Genomic DNA, 20,643 nt, shown 5'->3' on the forward strand with positions numbered 1-20,643 from the left:
CATGGGTGGATGGGGTGGGTGCTGTGGGGTGGGGGGCTTGTGGGGGGGGCATGGGGTGGGTGGGGTGGGTGCTGTGGGGTGGGGGGCTTGGGGTGGGGTGGGTCCCTAGGGGGGTGGGGGCTTGGGGTGGGGTGGGTCCTGGGAGGTGGGGGGCTTGGAGTGGGGTGGGTCCTAGGGGGGTGGGGGGCGTGGGGTGGGTGCTGGGGGTGGGGGGCTTGGGGTGGGGTGGGTCCTGGGGGGTGGGGGGCTTGGGGTGGGGTGGGTCCTGGGGGGTGGGGGGGTTTGGGTGGGGTGGGGGGCTGGGGTGGGTCCTGGGGGGTGGGGGGCTTGGGGTGGGGGGCATGGGGTGGGTGGGGTGGGTCCTGGGGGGTGGGGGGCTTGGGGTGGGGCGGGTCCTGGGGGGTGGGGGGGCTTTGGGTGGGGTGGGAGGGCATGGGGTGGGGTGGGGTGGGGTGGGTGCTATGGGGTGGGGGGGCTTGGGGTGGGGTGGGTCTGGGGGGTGGGGGGCTTGGGGTGGGGGGCATGGGGTGGGTGGGGTGGGTGCTGTGGGGTGGGGGGCGTGGGGTGGAGTGGGTCCTGGGGGGTGGGAGGGGTTTGGGTGGGGTGGGGGGCGTGGGGTGGGTGGGGTGGGTGCTGTGGGGTGGGTCGTGGGGGGTGGGGGGCTTGGGGTGGGTGGGTCCTGGGGGGCTGGGGGGGCTTTGGGTAGGGTGGGGGGCGTGGGGTGGGTGCTGTGGGGTGGGGGCTTGGGGTGGGGGGCATGGGGTGGGTGGGGTGAGGGGCTTGGGGTGGGGTGGGTCCTGGGGGGTGGGGGGGTTTGGGTGGGGTGGGAGGGCATGGGGTGGATGGGGTGGGTGCTGTGGGGTGGGGGGCTTGTGGTGGGGGCATGGGGTGGGTGGGGTGGGTGCTGTGGGGTGGGGGGCTTGGGGGGGGTGGGCGGCTTGGAGTGGGGTGGGTCCTAGGGGGGTGGGGGGCTTTGGGTGGGGTGGGGGGCGTGGGGTGGGGGGCTTGGGGTGGGTCCTAGGGGGGTGGGGGGCTTTGGGTGGGGTGGGGGGCGTGGGGTGGGGGAGGTGTGGGGTGGGTGCTGTGGGGTGGGGGGGCTTGGGGTGAGTGCTGGGGGTTGGGGTGGGTGCTGCGGAACACGGGTGGGTGCTGGGGAGTCTGGGGGGGTCTGTGGGACACCAGTGGGGTCTGTGGGAGATGGGTGGGTGTTGGGGGGTCTGGGGGGACACGGGTGGGTGCTGAGGGGTCTGGGGGACACGGGTGGGTGCTGGGGGGTCTGTGGGACACCAGTGGGGTCTGTGGGGCCATGGGTGGGTGCTGGGGGGTCTGGGGGGCCATGGGGGGGGTCTGGGGGGTCTGGGGGGGTCTTTGGGACACAGGTGGGGTCTGTGGGACACGGGTGGGTGCTGGGGGGTCTGGGGGGGTCTTTGGGACACAGGTGGGGTCTGTGGGACACCAGTGGGGTCTGTGGGGCCATGGGGGGGGTCTGGGGGGGTCTGTGGGACACAGGTGGGGTCTGTGGGAGACGGGTGGGTGCTGGGGGGTCTGGGGGGACACGGGTGGGTGCTGGGGGGTCTGTGGGGGTCTATGGGACACAGGTGGGGTCTGTGGGATACCAGTGGGTGCTGGGGGGTCTGTGGGGCCATAGGTGGGTGCTGGGGGGTCTGGGAGGACATGGGTGGATGCTGGGGGGTCTGTGGGGCCATGGGTGGGGTCTGTGGGGTCTGTGGGACACGGGTGGGTGCTGGGGGGTCTGTGGGGCCATGGGTGGGGTCTGTGGGGTCTGTGGGACACGGGTGGGTGCTGGGGGGTCTGGGGGACACAGGTGGGTGCTGGGGGGTCTGTGGGACACAGGTGGGGTCTGTGGGACATGGGTGGGGTCTGTGGGGTCTGTGGGACACCAGTGGGGTCTGTGGGACACGGGTGGGTGCTGGGGGGTCTGTGGGACACCAGTGGGGTCTGTGGGGCCATGGGTGGGTGCTGGGGGGTCTGGGGGGCCATGGGGGGGGTCTGGGGGGTCTGGGGGGGTCTTTGGGACACAGGTGGGGTCTGTGGGACACGGGTGGGTGGTGGGGGGTCTGGGGGGGTCTTTGGGACACAGGTGGGGTCTGTGGGACACCAGTGGGGTCTGTGGGGCCATGGGGGGGGTCTGTGGGACACAGGTGGGGTCTGTGGGACACAGGTGGGTGCTGGGGGTCTGGGGGGACACGGGTGGGTGCTGGGGGGTCTGGGGGGGTCTATGGGACACAGGTGGGGTCTGTGGGACACGGGTGGGTGCTGGGGGCTCTGGGGAGTCTGTGGGACACGGGTGGGTGCTGGGGGGTCTGTGGGACACGGGTGGGTGCTGAGGGGTCTGTGGGACACCAGTGGGGTCTGTGGGGTCTGTGGGACACGGGTGGGTGCTGGGGGGTCTGTGGGACACCAGTGGGGTCTGTGGGGTCTGTGGGACACGGGTGGGTGCTGGGGGGTCTGTGGGTGCCCCGGGTGCCCCCAGGTGACCCCGTGTCCCCCTGTGTGTCCCCCCCAGGCGTGTGAGCTGCACGTGGCCGGGTTCCGCTTCGCCGTGCTGGACGGGGCCTTCGTGGCCCACGGGGGGTTCAAGGGGCCGGGCGGGTTCCACGGGGGGCGCGAGGCCGAACTGGGCCGGAACCGGCGGCTCTACCGGAGCTTCCGCAGGGAGCTGGAGCGGCGCTACCCCGGCTCCCCGCGGCGCTGCTGACACCCACAGCCCGGACTGGGGGGCCCATGGCCCATACTGGGAGCCCTATGGCCCATACTGGGAGCCCCATGGCCCATACTGGGAGCCCCATGGTCTGTACTGGGGTCCCACAGCCCGGACTGGGAGCCCCATGGCCCATACTGGGAGCCCTATGGTCCATACTGGGAGCCACATGGCCGGACTGGGGGCCGCATGGCCCATACTGGGGGTCCTATGGTCCATACTGGGAGTCCCACAGCCATACTGAGAGCCCCATGGCCCATACTGGGGGTCCCACAGCCCATACTGGGGTCCCACAGCCTGGACTGGGAGCCACATGGCCCATACTGGGAGCCCTATGGTCCATACTGGGAGCCCTATGGCCCATACTGGGAGCCCCATGGCCCATACTGGGAGCCCTATGGCCCATACTGGGAGCCCCATGGTCCGTACTGGGAGCCCTATGGTCCATACTGGGAGCCCCATGGCCCATACTGGGAGCCCCATGGTCTGTACTGGGGGCGCACAGCCTGGACTGGGAGCCCCATGGCCCGTACTGGGAGTCCCCACAGCCTGGACTGGGTGCCCCATGGCCCATACTGGGAGTCCCACAGCCCATAGTGGAGGTCCCATGGTCCGTACTGGGGGTCCCACAGCCCATACTGGGGTCCCACAGCCCAAACTGGGAGCCTATGGTCCATACTGGGAGCCCCATGGCCCATACTGGGAGTCCCACAGCCTGGACTGGGTGCCCCATGGTCCGTACTGGGAGTCCCACAGCCCATACTGGGAGCCCCATGGTCTGTACTGCGGGCCCACAGCCTGGACTGGGGGTCCCATGGCCCATACTGGGAGCCCCATGGCCCATACTGGGAGCCACATGGCCGGACACTGGGATCCTCAAAACCTGGATACTGGGATCCTCACGCCTGACTCTGGGAGCCCAAAACCTGGATACTGGGATCCCAACACCTGGACACTGGGAGCCCAACACCTGGATACTGGGATCCTCAACACTTGGATACTGGGATCCCAACACCTGGATACTGGGATCCTCAACACTTGGATACTGGGATCCCAACACCTGGATACTGGGATCCCCACACCTGGACACTGGGAGCCCAGCACCTGGATACTGGGATCCCAAAAACCTGGATACTGGGATCCCAACACTTGGATACTGGGATCCCAACACCTGGATACTGGGATCCCAACACCTGGATACTGGGAGCCCAACACCTGGATACTGGGAGCCCACAAACACTTGGATACTGGGATCCCAATACCTGGACACTGGGATCCTCAACACCTGGATACTGGGATCCCAACACCTGGATACTGGGAGCCCAACACTTGGATACTGGGATCCCCACACCTGGATACTGGGATCCCAGACACCTGGATAGTGGGATCCCAACACTTGGACACTGGGATCCCCACACCTGGATACTGGGATCCCAGCACCTAGATACTGGGAGCCCAACACCTCGATACTGGGATCCCCAATACCTGGATACTGGGATCCCAGCACCTAGATACTGGGAGCCCAAACACTTGGATACTGGGATCCCAAACACCTGGATACTGGGATCCCAAACACCTGGATACTGGGATCCCAACACTTGGACACTGGGATCCCCACACCTGGATACTGGGATCCCAGCACCTAGATACTGGGAGCCCAACACCTGGATACTGGGATCCCAACACTTGGATACTGGGATCCCCACACCTGGATACTGGGATCCCAGCACCTAGATACTGGGAGCCCAACACCTGGATACTGGGATCCCAACACTTGGATACTGGGATCCCAACACCTGGATACTGGGATCCCCAGTGCATGTGACGTCATTGGGGGGGGGGGATGTCCCTGTGGTTGCCATGGTGACGTCGGGGCTGTCAGCCCCCAGTACAGCCCAGTACAGCCCAGTACAGCGTCCAATCAGGGGAGTGGGAAGGAATAAACCACTGGGAAGGAGACGCCTGGGTGACGTCACGCCGCCTGGTGATGTAATAGTGGAATGAGTGACGTCATCAACACGGGGGGGGGGTGTGGACCAGGGGGCGGGGCTATGCAAAGCAGGGAGGGGGGGTGAGACCGGAGGGTGGGCGGGGCTAAGGGGCTGATCAGGGTGGGGCTGGCCAATGAAATAGCCGCGTGGAGCAGGGGGGCGGGGCTAAGGGGTTGATCAGGGTGGGGCTGGCCAATGAAATAGCCGCATGGAGCAGGGGGGCGGGGCTAAGGGGTTGATCAGGGTGGGGCTGGCCAATGAAATAGCCGCATGGAGCAGGGGGGCGGGGCTAAATAGGGGGCGTGGCCATGCTAATGAGGCTGCGCGCAAAGGCTGATGGGCGCCGTGTCAATGGCGCCGGAAAAGCGCTATTCCCAGAGTGGGAGCGCCATGAATAGTGACCCTCATAAAGCTCACGGCGACCCAACGCTTCCCCCTTCCTCACACCCCACCTCATCTCCCCTCCCCACTCCCCACCTCTCCCCTCCTTTACCCCACCCCTTCCCCTCACCCCACCTCCATTACACCCCCTCCACCCTCCCCCATCCCTCCCATAATCCCCTTTGCACTTCATTTACATAACCACGCCCCCCTCCTCCGTGGTGGCTTCAACTTCCGCCGCGGCCTAGTCACTTCCGGTCCGCCATGGCGGAGCGGGACGAGCGGCGCTTCGTGGAGCTGCCGCGGGACTCGGTGAAGCTGATGGCGGAGAGCGCCGGGCTGGAGCTCAGCGACGAGGTGGCGGCTTTATTAGCCGAGGACGTGTGTTACCGGCTGCGGGAGGCCACGCAGGTACGGCTGGGGGGGAGTGTGACGTCACGGCGCGGGAAGTGACGTCACGGCGCGGGTAGTGACGTCACGGCCCCGGTGGGGGGTGGGGGGGTTGTTTACACAGAACAGTTCCCAGTTCATGAAACACACCCGGCGGCGGAAACTCACCGTGGAGGATTTTAACCGGGCGCTGCGGTGGAGTAATGTGGAGGTGGGATTGGGGGACTGGGAGGACTGGGAGGGGGACTGGGAGGGGACTGGGAGGACTGGGAGGGGACTGAGGGGGGACTGGGAGCACTGGGAGGGGGACTGGGAGCACTGGGAGGGGGACTGGGAGCACTGGGAGGGGGACTGGGAGCACTGGGAAGGGGACTGGGAGGACTGGGAGGGGACTGGAGGGGGACTGGAGCACTGGGAGGGGGACTGGGAGCACTGGGAGGGCACTGGGAAGGGACTGGGAGCACTGGGAGGGGGACTGGGAGGACTGGGAAGGGGACTGGAGGATTGGAAAGGGGACTGGGAGGACTGGGAGGGGACTGAGGGGGGACTGGGAGGGGACTGGGATGGAGGTTGGGGCACTGGGAGGGGGACTGGGAGCACTGGGAGAGGATTGGGAGGGGACTGGGAGCACTGGGAGGGGGACTGGGAGCACTGGGAGGGCACTGGGAGGGGCACTGGGAGCACTGAGAGGGGAGTTGGGGTCACTGGGAGCACTGGGATGGGGGGACTGGGATGGGGGTGGGGTGTATTCGAGGGGGGGGTGTGTTTAGGGCACCCCAGGGGGGGTCAGGGTGCCCTGGGGGGGTCAGGGTGCCCTGGGGGGGGTCAGGGGGGGTCAGGGTGCCCTGGGGGGGGTTTGGGGGGGCTCAGGGGGGGTCAGGGTGCCCCAGGGGGGGTCAGGGTGCCCCGGGGTGGGGTCAGGGGGGCTCAGGGGGGGTCAGGGTGCCCTGGGGGGGTTCAGGGGGGGTCAGGGTGCCCTGGGGGGGGTCAGGGTGCCCTGGGAGGGTTTGGGGGTGCTCAGGGGGGGTCCCAACCCCTGTCCCCCCCCCCAGGCCGTGTGTGGTTACGGCTCCCAGGACAGGGTCAGGGTGCCCCGGGGTGGGGTTAGTGGGGTTTAGGGGGGGTCAGGGTGCCCTGGGGGGGTTCAGGGGGGGTCAGGGTGCCCTGGGGGGGTTTGGGGGGGGGTCCTAACCCCCTGTCCCCCCCCCAGGCCGTGTGTGGTTATGGGTCCCAGGACAGGCTCAGGGGGGGTCAGGGTGCCCCAGGGGGGGTCAGTGGGGGTCAGGATGCCCAGGGTGGGGTCAGGGGGGGTCAGGGTGCCCTGGGATGGTTTGGGGGGGCTCAGGGGGGGTCCCAACCCCTGTCCCCCCCCCCAGGCCGTGTGTGGTTACGGCTCCCAGGACAGGGTCAGGGGGGTATCAGGGTGCCCGGGGGGGGTCAGGGGGGCTCAGGGTGCCCTGGGGAGGGTTAGTGGGGTTCGTTCAGGGGGGGTCAGGGTGCCCTGGGGGGGTTCAGGGGGGGTCAGGGTGCCCTGGGGAGGGTTTGGGGGGGCTCAGGGGGGGTCCCAACCCCTGTCCCCCCCCCAGGCCGTGTGTGGTTACGGCTCCCAGGACAGGGTCAGGGTGCCCCGGGGTGGGGTTAGTGGGGTTCAGAGGGGGTCAGGGTGCCCTGGGGGGGTTCAGAGGGGGTCAGGGTGCCCTGGGGGGGGTCAGGGTGCCTTGGGGGGGTTTGGGGGGGGGTCCTAACCCCTGTCCCTCCCCCAGGCCGTGTGTGGTTACGGCTCCCAGGACAGGGTCAGGGTGCCCCGGGGTGGGGTTAGTGGGGTTTAGGGGGGGTCAGGGTGCCCTGGGAGGGTTTGGGGGGGCTCAGGGGGGGTCAGGGTGCCCTGGGATGGTTTGGGGGGGGTCCCAAGCCCTGTCCCCCCCAGGCCGTGTGTGGTTACGGCTCCCAGGACAGGGTCGGGGGGGGGTCAGGGTGCCCCGGGGGGGGTCAGGGTGCCCTGGGGTGGGGTTAGTGGGGTTCAGGGGGGGTCAGGGTGCCTCAGGGGGGGTCAGGGTGCCCTGGGAGGGTTTGGGGGGCTCAGGGGGGGTCCCAACCCCTGTCCCCCCCCCCAGGCCGTGTGTGGTTACGGCTCCCAGGACAGGGTCAGGGTGCCCCGGGGTGGGGTTAGTGGGGTTTAGGGGGGGTCAGGGTGCCTCAGGGGGGGTCAGGGTGCCCTGGGATGGTTTGGGGGTGCTCAGGGGGGGTCCCAACCCCTGTCCCCCCCCCAGGCCGTGTGTGGTTACGGCTCCCAGGACTCCCTCCCACTCCGCCCAGTCCGGGAGGGGGAATTTTACTTCCCTGAGGATCGGGAGGTGAACCTGGTGGAACTGGCTCTGGCCACCAACATCCCCAAGGGCTGTGCTGAGACCACAGTGCGAGGTGAGGGGACCCCCCAAAACCCCCCCCAAACCCCCCCAAACCCTTAAACCCCCCCCCAAACCCCCCAGACGCCCCCCAGACCCCCCCACTTCTCTCTCCTCTCCTCTCCCAGTTCACGTCTCCTACCTGGATGGGAAAGGGAACCTGGAGCAGCAAGGAGCTGGTAAGAGTGGGGAGGGGGTTTAGGGGGGTTTTGGGGGGGATTTGGGGGTGTCTTGTGCTCCTCAAGGTGGGTTTTGGGGTGTTACCCCCCCCCACACCCTCATTATCCCCCCCCCAGTGCCCAGTGCTGTGTCCACGCTGAGTGAGGATCTGCTCAAGTATTACCAGCACGTCACCAGGGCTGTACTGGGAGACGACCCCCAGCTCATGAAGGTGGGGAGACACCCCCCCCAGACCCCCCCAAACCCCCCCAGACCCCTCCAGACCTCCCAGTTCCCCCCCCAGTGCTCCCAGTCCCTCCCTGTCCCCCCCAAACGGCACCACCCCCATCCCCATCCTGCTGCTCCTCGTCCCCCCCAGTCCCCATCCTGACCCCCCCAGTGCCCCCTTGGCCCCCCCAGACCCCCTCAAGCACCCCCAGACCCCCCTAAGCACACCCAGACCCCCCCCAGACCCCCCCAAGCATCCCCAGACCCCTCTTAGCCCCCCTGACCCCCCCAGACTCCCCAGTTCCCCCCCAGTGCCCCCAGTCCCTCCCTGTCCCCCCCAAATGGCACCACCCCCATCCCCATCCTACTGCTCCTCGTCCCCCCCAGTCCCCATCCTGACCCCCCAGTGCCCCCTTGGCCACCCCAGACGCCTCTTAGCCCCCCCCAGGCCCCCCCAAGCACCCCCAGACCCCCCCCAGACCTCCCAGTTCCCCCCCCAGTGCTCCCAGTCCCTCCTTATCCCCCCCCAAACGGCACCACCCCCATCCCCATCCTGCTGCTCCTCATCCCCCCCAGTCCCCATCCTGACCCCCCCAGTGCCCCCTTGGCCCCCCAGACCCCTCTTAGCCCCCCTGGACCCCCCCAACCCCCCCCCAGACCCCCCAGTTCCCCCCCAGTACTCCCAGTCCCTCCCTGTCCCCCCCAAACGGCACCACCCCCATCCCCATCCTGCTGCTCCTCGTCCCCCCCAGTCCCCATCCTGACCCCCCCAGTGCCCCCTTGGCCACCCTGACGCCTCTTGGCCCCCCCAGACCCCCCTAAGCACCCCCAGACCCCCCCCAGACCCCCCAGTTCCCCCCCCAGTGCTCCCAGTCCCTCCCTGTCCCCCCCAAACGGCACCACCCACGTCCCCATCCTGCTGCTCCTCGTCCCCCCCAGTCCCCATCCTGACCCCCCCAGTGCCCCCTTGGCCACCCTGACGCCTCTTGGCCCCCCAGGCCCCCCCAAGCACCCCCTGACCCCCCCCCCCAGACCCCCCAGTTCCCCCCCAGTGCTCCCAGGCCCTCTCTGTCCCCCCAAATGGCATCACCCCCATCCTGCCCCCCCAATCCCCATCCCCGTCCTGTCCCCATCCTGACCCCCCCAGTCTCCATCCTGACCCCCCCAGTGCCCCCTTGGCCACCCCAGACCCCCTCAAGCACCCCCAGACCCCTCTTAGCCCCCCCTGACCCCCCCCAGACCCCCCAGTTCCCCCCCCCCAGTGCTCCCAGTCCCTCCCTGTCCCCCCCAAACGGCACCACCCCCATCCCCATCCTGCTGCTCCTCGTCCCCCCCAGTGCCCCCTTGGCCCCCCCTGACCCTCTCAAGCACCCCCTGACCCCCCCAAGCATCCCCAGACCCCCCCCAGTCCACCCCCAGTGCTCCCAGTCCCTCCCTGTCCCCCCCCAAATGACACCACCCCCATCCCCATCCTGCCCCTCTTACCCCCCCAGTCCCCCCTTGACCCCCCCCAATCCCCATCCTGACCCCCCCAATCTCCCTCCCTGGGCCCCCCCATCCCTCTGCCTCCCCTAATCCCCATCCCCACCCCCCTGACCCCCCCAAATCTCACCCCCCCCCCCTCCTTTTCCCCCCCCCAGGTGGCTCTCCAGGACCTCCAAACCAACTCCAAAATCGCTGCCCTCCTCCCCTACTTCGTCTACATCGTCAGTGGGGTGAGCCCCAAAAACAGGGCACCCCAAAACCCCCCCTGAAGACCCCCCCTCAATTCCCCATCTCATGTCCTGGGGACCCCAAAACTCCCCCTCGAGACCCCCCCCTCAATTCCCCCCCTCGTGTCCTGGGGACCCCAAAACCCCCCCGAATACCCCCCCTCAATTCCCCTCCTTGTGTCCTGGGCACCCCAAAACCCCCCCTCAAGATCCCCCCCTCAATTTCCCCCCTTGTATCCTGGGGACCCCCAAAACCCCCTCTCAAGACCCCCCCCTCAATTCCCCATCTCATGTCCTGGGTACCCCAAAACTCTCCCTCAATCCCCCCCTTCAATTTTCCCCCTCGTATCCTGGGGACCCCAAAACCCCCCTTCAATTCCCCCCCTTTAGATCTTGGGGACCCCCAAAACCTCCTCTCAAGACCCCCTCCTCAATTACCCCCCTTAGATCCTGGGGACCCCAAAATCCCCTCTCAAGACTCCCCCTCAATTCCCCCCCCTCATGTCCTGGGGACCCCAAACCCCCCCTTCAATTCTCCCCCCTTAGATCTTGGGGACCCCCAAAACCTCCTCTCAAGATCCCCTCCTCAATTACCCCCCTTAGATCCTGGGGATCCCAAAACCCCCTCTCAAGACTCCCCCTCAATTCCTTCCCCTCATATTCTGGGGACCCCCAAATTCCCCTCTCAATCCCCCCCCTCAATTCCCCCCCTCATGTCCTGGAGACCCCAAAACCCCCCCTCAAGATCCCCTCCTCAATTCCCTTCTCATATCCTGGGGACCCCAAAACCTCCCTTCAGTTCCTCCTCCTTAGATCTCGGGGACCCCAAAACCCCTTCTCAATCCCCCTTCTCAATTCCCCCCCCCTTGTGTCCTGGGGACCCCAAAACCCCTTCTCAATCCCCTTTCTCAATTCCCCCCCCTTGTGTCCTGGGGACCCCAAAACCCCCTTCAATCTCAATTCCCCCCCTCCTATCCTGGGTACCCCAAAACCCCCCTCAAGAGCCCTCCACTCAATTCCCCTCCTCGTATCCTGGGGACCCCAAACCCCCCCTTCAATTCTCCCCCCTTAGATCTTGGGGACCCCAAAATCCTCTCTCAAGACCCCCTCCTCAATTACCCCCCTCATGTCCTGAGGACCCCAAAAACCCCCCTCAATCCCCCCCCTCAATTCTCCCCCTTTAGATCCTGGGGACCCCAAAACCCCCTCGTGTTCTGGGGACCCCAAAACCCCCCTTCAATTCCCCCCCTCATTTCCTCCCTCATATCCTGGGTACTCCAAAGCCTCCCCTAATTTACTCTCTCATATCTTGGGTACCCCAAAACCCCCCTTCATATCCCAGGTACCCCAACCCCCTCTCTCACATCCTGGGTACCCCAACCCCTTCCCTCACATCCCGGGTATCCCAAACCCCTCCCTCAACCCCCCTGTACCCCCAAACCCCTTCCCTCACATCCCAAGTACCCCAAACCCCCCCTTCATATCCCAGGTACCCCAACCCCCCATTCCCAGGTACCCCAATCCCCTCTCTCACATCCCAGGTACCCCAACCCCCTTCCCTCACATCCCAAGTACCCCCAACCCCTCCCTCACCCCCCCTGTACCCCCAAACCCCCTCTCCTAGGTGAAATCAGTGAGCCACGACCTGGAGCAGCTGAACAGGCTCCTGCACATCGCCCGGAGCCTGATCCGGAACCCCTTCCTCTGCCTGGGCTCCTACGTGCGCAGCCTCATCACCAGCGTCATGTACTGTGCCCTGGAGCCCCTGGCTGCCTCCATCAACCCCCTCAACGACCACTGGACACTCAGGGACTACGCTGCCATGCTGCTCAGCCGCATCTTTTGGTGAGGGGAGGGGGATTTGGGGGGGTCTGGGGGGGTTTAGAGGGAATTTGGGGGGGTTTCGGGAGGATTTGGGGGGGTTTCAGGGGGATTTAAGGGGTTGGGCATGGGGGATGTGGCACTAGGAACCCCCTGGTTGCTCCATCAACCCCCTCAACGACCATTGGAGTTGGTCATGCTGCTCAGGTGCATCTTCTGGTGAGAGGTGGGGGGCTTTAGAGAGGATTTGGGGGGGTTTAGGGGGGGTTTAGAGGGGGTTTGGGGGGGTTTCAGGGGGATTTAGGGGGTTGAGGATTGGGGATGTGGCACTTGGTACCCCCTGGTTGCTCCATCAACCCCCTCAGTGACCGTTGGAGTCGGTCATGCTGCTCAGCTGCATCTTCTGGTGAGAAGTGGGGGGGGATTTGGGGGGGTTTAGAGGAGATTGGGGGGGGGCTAGAGGGGATTTGGGGGGGTTTCGGGGAGATTTAAGGGGTTGGGGATGAGGGATGTGGCACTAGGAACCCCCTAGTTGCTCCATCAACCCCCTCAACGACCACTGGACACTCAGGGACTACGCTGCCATGCTGCTCAGCCGCATCTTTTGGTGAGGGGAGGGGGATTTGGGGGGGGTTGGGGGGGTTTAGAGGGGATTTGGGGGGGTTTCAGGGGGATTTAAGGGGTTGGGGATGAGGGATGTGGCACTAGGAACCCCCTGGTTGCTCCATCAACCCCCTCAACGACCGTTGGAGTCGGTCATGCTGCTCAGGTGCATCTTCTGGTGAGAGGTGGAGGGGATTTGGGGGGGTTTAGAGGGGATTTAGGGGGGTTTAGAGGAGATTGGGGGGGGCTAGAGGGGATTTGGGGGGGTTTCAGGGGGATTTAGGGGGTTGGGGATGGGGCATGTGGCACTAGGAACCCCCTGGTTGCTCCATCAACCCTCCAACGACCATTGGAGTCGGTCATGCTGCTCAGGTGCATCTTCTGGTGAGAGGTGGGGGGCTTTAGAGAGGATTTGGGGGGGTTTAGGGGGGGTGTAGAGGGGGTTTGGGGGGGTTTCGGGGAGATTTAAGGGGTTGGGGATGAGGGATGTGGCACTTGGAACCCCCTGGTTGCTCCATCAACCCCCTCAACGACCGTTGGAGTCGGTCATGCTGCTCAGGTGCATCTTCTGGTGAGAGGTGGAGGGGATTTGGGGGGGTTTAGAGGGGATTTAGGGGGGTTTAGAGGAGATTGGGGGGGGCTAGAGGGGATTTGGGGGAGTTTCAGGGGGATTTAGGGGGTTGGGGATGGGGCATGTGGCACTTGGAACCCCCTGGTTGCTCCATCAACCCCCTCAACAACCACTGGACACTCAGGGACTACGCTGCCATGCTGCTCAGTCGCATCTTTTGGTGAGGGAAGGGGGATTTGGGGGGGTTTGGGGGGGTTTAGAGGGGATTTGGGGGGGTTTCAGGGGGATTTAAGGGGTTGGGGATGAGGGATGTGGCACTAGGAACCCCGTGGTTGCTCCATCAACCCCCTCAACGACCGTTGGAGTCGGTCATGCTGCTCAGGTGCATCTTCTGGTGAGAGGTGGAGGGGATTTGGGGGGGTTTAGAGGGGATTTAGGGGGGTTTAGAGGAGATTTGGGGCGGTTAGAGGGGATTTGGGGGGGTTTCAGGGGGATTTAGGGGGTTGAGGATGGGGGATGTGGCACTTGGAACCCCCTGGTTGCTCCATCAACCCCCTCAGTGACCATTGGAGTCAGTCATGCTGCTCAGCTGCATCTTCTGGTGAGAGGTGGGGGGCTTTAGAGAGGATTTGGGGGGGTTTAGGGGGGGTTTGAGGGGGTTTAGTGGAGATTTGGGGGGGCTAGAGGGGATTTGGGGGGGTTTCAGGGGGATTTAGGGGGTTGAGGATGGGGGATGTGGCACTTGGTACCCCCTGGTTGCTCCATCAACCCCCTCAACGACCACTGGACGCTGCAGCATCTTCTGGTGGGGTGGGATTAGGGGGGTCTGGGGGGGTCTTAGGTGGGATTTGGGGGGTCTTAGGGGGGATTAGAGGGGATTTGGGGGGGTTTCAGGGGGATTTAGGGGGTTGGGGATGGGGGATGTGGCACTTGGTACCCCCTGGTTGCTCCATCAACCCCCTCAGTGACCCTGGACACTGCAGCATCTTCTGGGGGGGGGGGGGGATTAGGGGGGTCTGGGGGGGGATTTGGGGGTGTTGGGGGGTCTAGGGGGGATTTGGGGGGTGAAAAGGGGGGGTTTGGGGAGGATTTGGGGCTGAGCACCCCAAAAAAGGGGGGTTGGGGATGGGGGATGCAGTGGAAAAGGGGTTTGAGGGGGGTGGGGGTGGATTTGGGGGGTGGAAAGGGGGGCTTGGGGGGGATATGGGGCTGAGCACCCCAAAAAGGGGGGTGTGGGGATGGGGGGATGGGGCTGAGCACCCCAAAAAGGGGGGTTAAGGATGGGGGGGTTGGGATTTTTGGGGTGCTTAGGACCCCCCCACACTTTACCCCCCACAGGGATTGGGGGGGTACAGTGCTGAGCCCCCCAAAAATGGGGGTTGGGGCTGGGGGGGGGGTGCAGTGAAAAGGGGGTTTAGGGATGGGGGGGTTGGGATTTTGGGGTGGGGTTTGGGGTTTAGGGGATGGGGGGGTGTGGTGTGAGATTTTGGGGGTGCTTAGGACCCCCACACACTTTATCCCCCACAGGAATTGGGGGGGGTACAGTGCTGAGCCCCCCAAAAATGGGGTTTGGGGCTGGGGGGGGGGTGCAGTGAAAAGGGGGTTTAGGGATGGGGGGGTTGGGATTTTGGGGTGGGGTTTGGGGTTTAGGGGATGGGGGGGTGTGGTGTGAGATTTTGGGGGTGCTTAGGACCCCCCCACACTTTATCCCCCACAGGGATTGGGGGGGTACAGTGCTGAGCACCCCAAAAATGGGGTTTGGGGCTGGGGGGGGGTGCAGTGAAAAGGGGGTTTGGGGATGGGGGTTGGGATTTTGGGGTGGGGTTTGGGGTTTAGGGGATGGGGGGATGTGGTGTGAGATTTTGGGGGTGCTTAGGACCCCCCCACACTTTATCCCCCACAGGGATTGGGGGGTACAGTGCTGAGCCCCCCAAAAATGGGGTTTGGGGATGGGGGGGGGGGTGCAGTGAAAAGGGGGTTTGGGGATGGGGGGTTGGGATTTTGGGGTGGGGTTTGGGGTTTAGGGGATGGGGGGATGTGGTGTGAGATTTTGGGGGTGCTTAGGACCCCCCCCACACTTTATCCCCCACAGGGATTGGGGGGTACAGTGCTGAGCACCCCAAAAATGGGGTTTGGGGATGGGGGGGGTGCAGTGAAAAGGGGGTTTGGGGATGGGGGTTGGGATTTTGGGGTGGGGTTTAGGGGATGGGGGGATGTGGTGTGAGATTTTGGGGGTGCTTAGGACCCCCCCACACTTTACCCCCCACAGGGATTGGGGGGGTACAGTGCTGAGCCCCCCAAAAATGGTGGTTGGGGCTGGGGGGGGGGTGCAGTGAAAAGGGGGTTTGGGGATGGGGGGGTTGGGATTTTGGGGTGGGGTTTGGGGTTTAGGGGATGGGGGGATGTGGTGTGAGATTTTGGGGGTGCTTAGGACCCCCCCACACTTTATCCCCCATAGGAATTGGGGGGGTACAGTGCTGAGCCCCCCAAAAAAGAGGGGGGGGGGGGACGGGACGTGCCAAAACAGGGGTGTTAGGGGGTAGGGAGGGTGGGATTTGGGGGTCAGGGGTGGGATTTTGGGCTGGGTATTGAGATTTTGGGGTGGGGTTTGGGGTTTAGGGGCTGGGGGGGTTGAGATTTTGGGGGTGCTGAAGCCCCCTCCCCACTTTCTCCCCCACAGGACCCACGGTGACCTGGTGGGGGGGTTGTACCAGCAGATCCTCCTGGCCCTCCAGAAGGTCCTGGCTGACCCCGTGCGACCCCTCTGCTCCCACTATGGGGCTGTGGTGGGGCTCCACGCCCTGGGATGGAAGGTGGGGACCCCCCCCGGGGGATTTTGGGGTGCAGGGGGGGGTTAAGGACCCGTCCCATGTCCGTCTGTCCCAGGGGGAGGTGGGTTTTGGGGTGTGTGGGGGGGTGATGATGCCCCATCCCATCCTGTATCCATCTATCTGGGGGGTGGGATTCTGAGGTGAGGGGGAGGATTTTGGGGTGTAGGGGGGAGATTTTGGGGTGCAGAGAGGGCTTTTGGGGTGCAGGGGGGGGTTAAGGACCCCTCCCATCCCATCCCATGTCTGTCTGTCCTGGGGGAAGGTTGGATTTTGGGGTGGGGTGGGGGGGTGATGATGCCCCATCCCATCCTGTATCCATCTATCTGGGGGTGGGATTCTGAGGTGAGGGGGGGATTTTGGGGTATAGGGGGGGATTTTGGGGTGGGGGGTGGGATTTTGGGGTGTAGGGGGGGTTAAGGACCCGTCCCATGTCCGTCTGTCCCGGGGGAAGGTGGGTTTTGGGGTGGGGGGGATGATGCCCCATCCCATCCTGTATCTATCTATCTGTGTGTGGGATTCTGAGGTGAGGGGTGGATTTTGGGGTGTAGGGGGGAGATTTTGGGGTGGGGGTGGGATTTTGGGGTGTAGGGGGGGGTTAAGGACCTGTCCCATGTCTGTCTGTCCTGGGGGGAGGTTGGATTTTGGGGTGGGGTGGGGGGAATGATGATGCCCCATCCCATCCTGTATCCATCTATGGGGTAGGATTTTGGGGTGTAGGGGGGGATTTTGGGGTGGGGGGTGGGATTTTGGGGGTGCAGGGGGGGATTTTGGGGTGCAGGGGGGGTTAAGGACCCCTCCCATCCCGTCCCATGTCTGTCTGTCCTGGGGGGAGGTGGGTTTTGGGGTGTGGGGGGGATGATGCCCCATCCCATCCTGTATCCATCTATCTGGGGGTGGGATTCTGAGGTGAGGGGTGGATTTTGGGGTGTAGGGGGGAGATTTTGGGGTGGGGGTGGGATTTTGGGGTGTAGGGGGGGGTTAAGGACCCGTCCCATGTCCGTCTGTCCTGGGGGGAGGTGGGTTTTGGGGTGGGGGTGGGGGATGATGCCCCATCCCATCCTGTATCCATCTATCTGGGGGTGGGATTTTGGGGTGTAGGGGGGGATTTTGGGGTGGGGGGTGGGATTTTGGGGGTGCAGGGGGGGGTTAGGACCTCTCCCATCCTGTCCCATGTCTGTCTGTCCTGGGGGGAGGTGGGATTTTGGGGGGGGGGGGTGGGGGGTGATGATGCCCCATCCCATCCTGTATCCATCTATGGGGTGGGATTTTGGGGTGTAGGGGGGGATTTCGGGGTGGGGGGGGGATTTTGGGGTGCAGGGGGGGGTTAAGGACCCCTCTCATCCTGTCCCATGTCTGTCTGTCCTGGGGGGAGGTTGGATTTTGGGGGGTGTGGGGGGATGATGCCCCATCCCATCCTGTATCCATCTATCTGGGGGGTGGGATTCTGAGGTGAGGGGTGGATTTTGGGGTGTAGGGGGGAGATTTTGGGGTGGGGGTGGGATTTTGGGGCGTGGGGGGGGGTTAAGGACCCCTCCCATCCTGTCCCATGTCTGTCTGTCCTGGGGGGAGGTGGGATTTTGGGGGGGGGGGTGGGTGTGATGATGCCCCATCCCATCCTGTACCCATCTATGGGGTAGGATTTTGGGGTGTAGGGGGGTTATTTTGGGGTGGGGGCTGGGATTTTGGGGGTGCAGGGGGGGCTTTTGGGGTGCAGGGGGGGGTTAAGGACCCCTCCCATCCTGTCCCATGTCTGTCTGTCCTGGGGGGAGGTTGGATTTTGGAGGGTGTGGGGGGATGATGCCCCATCCCATCCTGTATCCATCTATCTGGGGGTGGGATTTTTGGGGTGTAGGGGGGTTATTTTGGGGTGGGGGGTGGGATTTTGGGGGTGCAGGGTGGGATTTTGGGGTTCAGGGGGGGTTAAGGACCCCTCTCATCCCGTCCCATGTCCGTCTGTCCTGGGGGGATGTGGGATTTTGGGGTGGGGGTGGGGGGTTAATCCCCCATCCCATCCCCTGTCCACCTTGGGGGGGGGGGTGCTGATGCCCCATCCCCTGTCCCTCTATCCAGGGGGTAGGTGGGATTTTGGGGCTGGGGGGTTCTGATGCCCCATCCCCTCGTCTGTCTGTCTGTCTGTCCCTGACCCCTCCTGTGTCTGTCTGTCCTGGGAGTGGGGGTGCTGATCCCCCATCCCCTGTCCACCTTGGGGGGGGGGGGGATGATGCCCCATCCCCTGTCCCTCTATCCAGGGGGTAGGTGGGATTTTGGGGCTGGGGGGTTCTGATGCCCCATCCCCTCCCCTGTCTGTCTGTCTGTCCCTGACCCCTCCTGTGTCCATCTGTCCTGGGAAAGGGGATGATGTGTCCATCTGTCCCAGGGGTTGGGGGTGCTGATGCCCCATCCCCTGTCCCTCTATCCAGGGGGTAGGTGGGATTTTGGGGCTGGGGGGTTCTGATGCCCCATCCTCTCCTGTGTCTGTCTGTCTGTCTGTCTGTCTGTCCCCCCAACAGGCAGTGGAGAGGGTGCTGTACCCCCATCTCCCCACCTACTGGACCAATCTCCAGGCTGTGCTGGACGATTACTCAGTGTCCAACGCTCAGGTCAAAGCTGATGGGCACAAGGTCTATGGAGCCATCCTGGTGGGTGACAGGGGACAGGGGGGACATGGGGGGGACAGGGGGACATGGGGGGGACAGAGGGACATGGGGGGACAGGGGGACATGGGGACAGGGTCTGTGGAGCCATCCTGGTGGGTGACAGGGGACAGGGGGGGACAGGGGGACATGGGGACATGGGGGGGACAGGGGGACATGGGGGGACAGGGGGACATGGGGACAGGGTCTATGGAGCCATCCTGGTGGGTGACAGGGGGACAGGGGGACATGGGGGGACAGGGGGACATGGGGACAGGGTCTATGGAGCCATCCTGGTGGGGGACAGGGGGACATGGGGGGGACAGAGGGACACCAGGACATGGGGACATAGTTTGGGGAGGGGGGCGGTGTCACACGGTGGCTTTCCAACCCCCCCCCCCCCACTGATCATCCCTCTGTCTGTCCATCCCTTGTCCCTCTGTCCATCCCTCCCCTTGTCTGTCTGTCTGTCCGTCCATCCCTCATTCCTCCCCCTCATCCCTCCCCCTGTCTGTCCGTCTGTCCCTTTGTCCATCCATCCCTCTGTCCATCCATCCCTCCCTCTGTCTGTCTATCCATCTGTCTGTCCCTCCATCTCTCCCTCCCTCCCTCCCTCCCTCCATCCATCCCTCTGTCTGTCCATCCCTCATCTCTCTGTCCATCTCTCCCTCCCTCTCATCCCTCCATCCATCCCTCTGTCCACCTCTCCCTCCATCTGTCTGTCCATCCCTCTCTCCATCCCTCCCTCCCTCTCTCTCTCCCCCTCCCTTTGTCTGTCTGTCCCTCCCTCCCTGTCTGTCCCTCCCTCCCTGTCTGTCCATCCCTCCCCCATCCCTCCATCCCTCCATCCATCCCTCTGTCTGTCCGTCCCTCCCCCTCATCCCTCTGTCTGTCCATCCATCCATCCCTCATCTGTCCCTCTGTCTGTCCATCCCTCCCTCTGTCCCTCCCTCTGTCTGTCTGTCCCTCCAGGTCGCCGTCGAGCGCCTCCTCAAGACCAAATCCCAACAACCCCCCCCCACCATCCCATCCCCCTCCCCAATCCCCCCCCATCCCCCCTCCTCCCCCCACCACACCCCGATCCCCACGACCCCCGACAGCCCGGAGCCGGATCTGGATTAGGATCCGGAGTGGGATCTGGATCCGGATTTGGATCCGGAGTGGGACCTGGAATGGATCCGGAGTGGGATTCGGCTCCAACTCCGGCTCCACCCCAGGATTTGGACTCTCCTCCGGATCCGGAGTAAAATCCGGACTGGACTCCGGATTGGACTCCGGATTAACCCCTTCCCTCCACTCCATGTACCGGGAGCTCTACGACTTCTTTGGGGACAGCCTGGCCACCCGCTTCGGCACCTCCTTCCCACCCCCTCCTCATCCCAGTATCCCCAGTACGCCCAGTTCACCCCCGAAACCCCCTCCTCCACCCCCTCCTTTCACCCCGGACCCCCCCGTTTCCATGGCAACCCGCAAGATGCCCCAACTAACCGCCAACTCCACCCTCACCACCCCCCCCCAAGATGAGGAACCCCCCCAGGGTCGCCCCCCAGCCCCTTCCTCTTCCTCCTCTTCCTCCTCCTCCTCCTCCTTCCATCGCCCCCCACGACCTCGGGTACCCCCTCGCCAGAGCATCCCCAAATCCGGGGGGATCCGGGATGTCTTCCCCAAATTCAGGGGGGTCCCAAGGGGGGTCCCCAAATTCACCTTCCTCATCGCTGGGAGGCAGACGGGGAGGAGGTGCCGGGGGAGGGTTTTCCAGACCCTTTTCCAGGCTGCTCATGGATCGGGACACGGATCCCGCTACGGACACAAGTTACCTGTGATCGGGAGGGGGGCAAAACCCCCCCGCCGCTGGCCCAGGGCAGAGTATTCCCTGCACCTCCTGCTCTGAGAGGGAAGGGAGGGGTTTTGGGGGGGCTGTACCCCCTTTTGAGGGGGGTTTGGACTCTCCTGGAGGGGTTTTGGGGTCTGTTTCTCATGGGGAGGGGTTTTGGGGGGGCTATACCCCCTTTTGAGGGGGGTTAGTACTCTGCTGGGGGGGGTTGGGGGGGCTGTAGCCCCTTTTGAGGGGGGTTTGGACTCTCCTGGAGGGGGTTTGGGGGCTATTCCCCATGGTGAGGGGTTTTGGGGGGGCTATAGCCCCTTTTGAGGGGCTTTGTGTACTCTCCTGGAGGGGTTTTGGGGGCCCTTGGGGAG

The 20,643-nt window shown here is 64.8% G+C and overlaps 1 protein-coding gene across 1 annotated transcript; it reads left to right on the forward strand.

Moving 5' to 3' along the window:
• Positions 1–5,358: 5,358 nt before the first annotated feature.
• On the forward strand, positions 5,359–20,338 carry TAF6L (TATA-box binding protein associated factor 6 like; the record flags this gene model as incomplete). The annotated part of the gene is given in 11 exon segments (XM_084280834.1): positions 5,359–5,505; positions 5,609–5,695; positions 7,755–7,905; positions 8,018–8,068; positions 8,186–8,280; positions 9,917–9,991; positions 11,613–11,833; positions 15,664–15,796; positions 18,325–18,453; positions 19,420–19,531; positions 19,533–20,338. Coding segments are annotated over 11 exon segments (2,007 nt in total).
• Positions 20,339–20,643: the final 305 nt, after the last annotated feature.

This window comes from Gallinula chloropus (assembly GCF_964237585.1).
Source record: "Gallinula chloropus genome assembly, contig: HAP1_SCAFFOLD_420, whole genome shotgun sequence".
Classification (NCBI taxonomy): Eukaryota; Metazoa; Chordata; class Aves; order Gruiformes; family Rallidae; genus Gallinula; species Gallinula chloropus.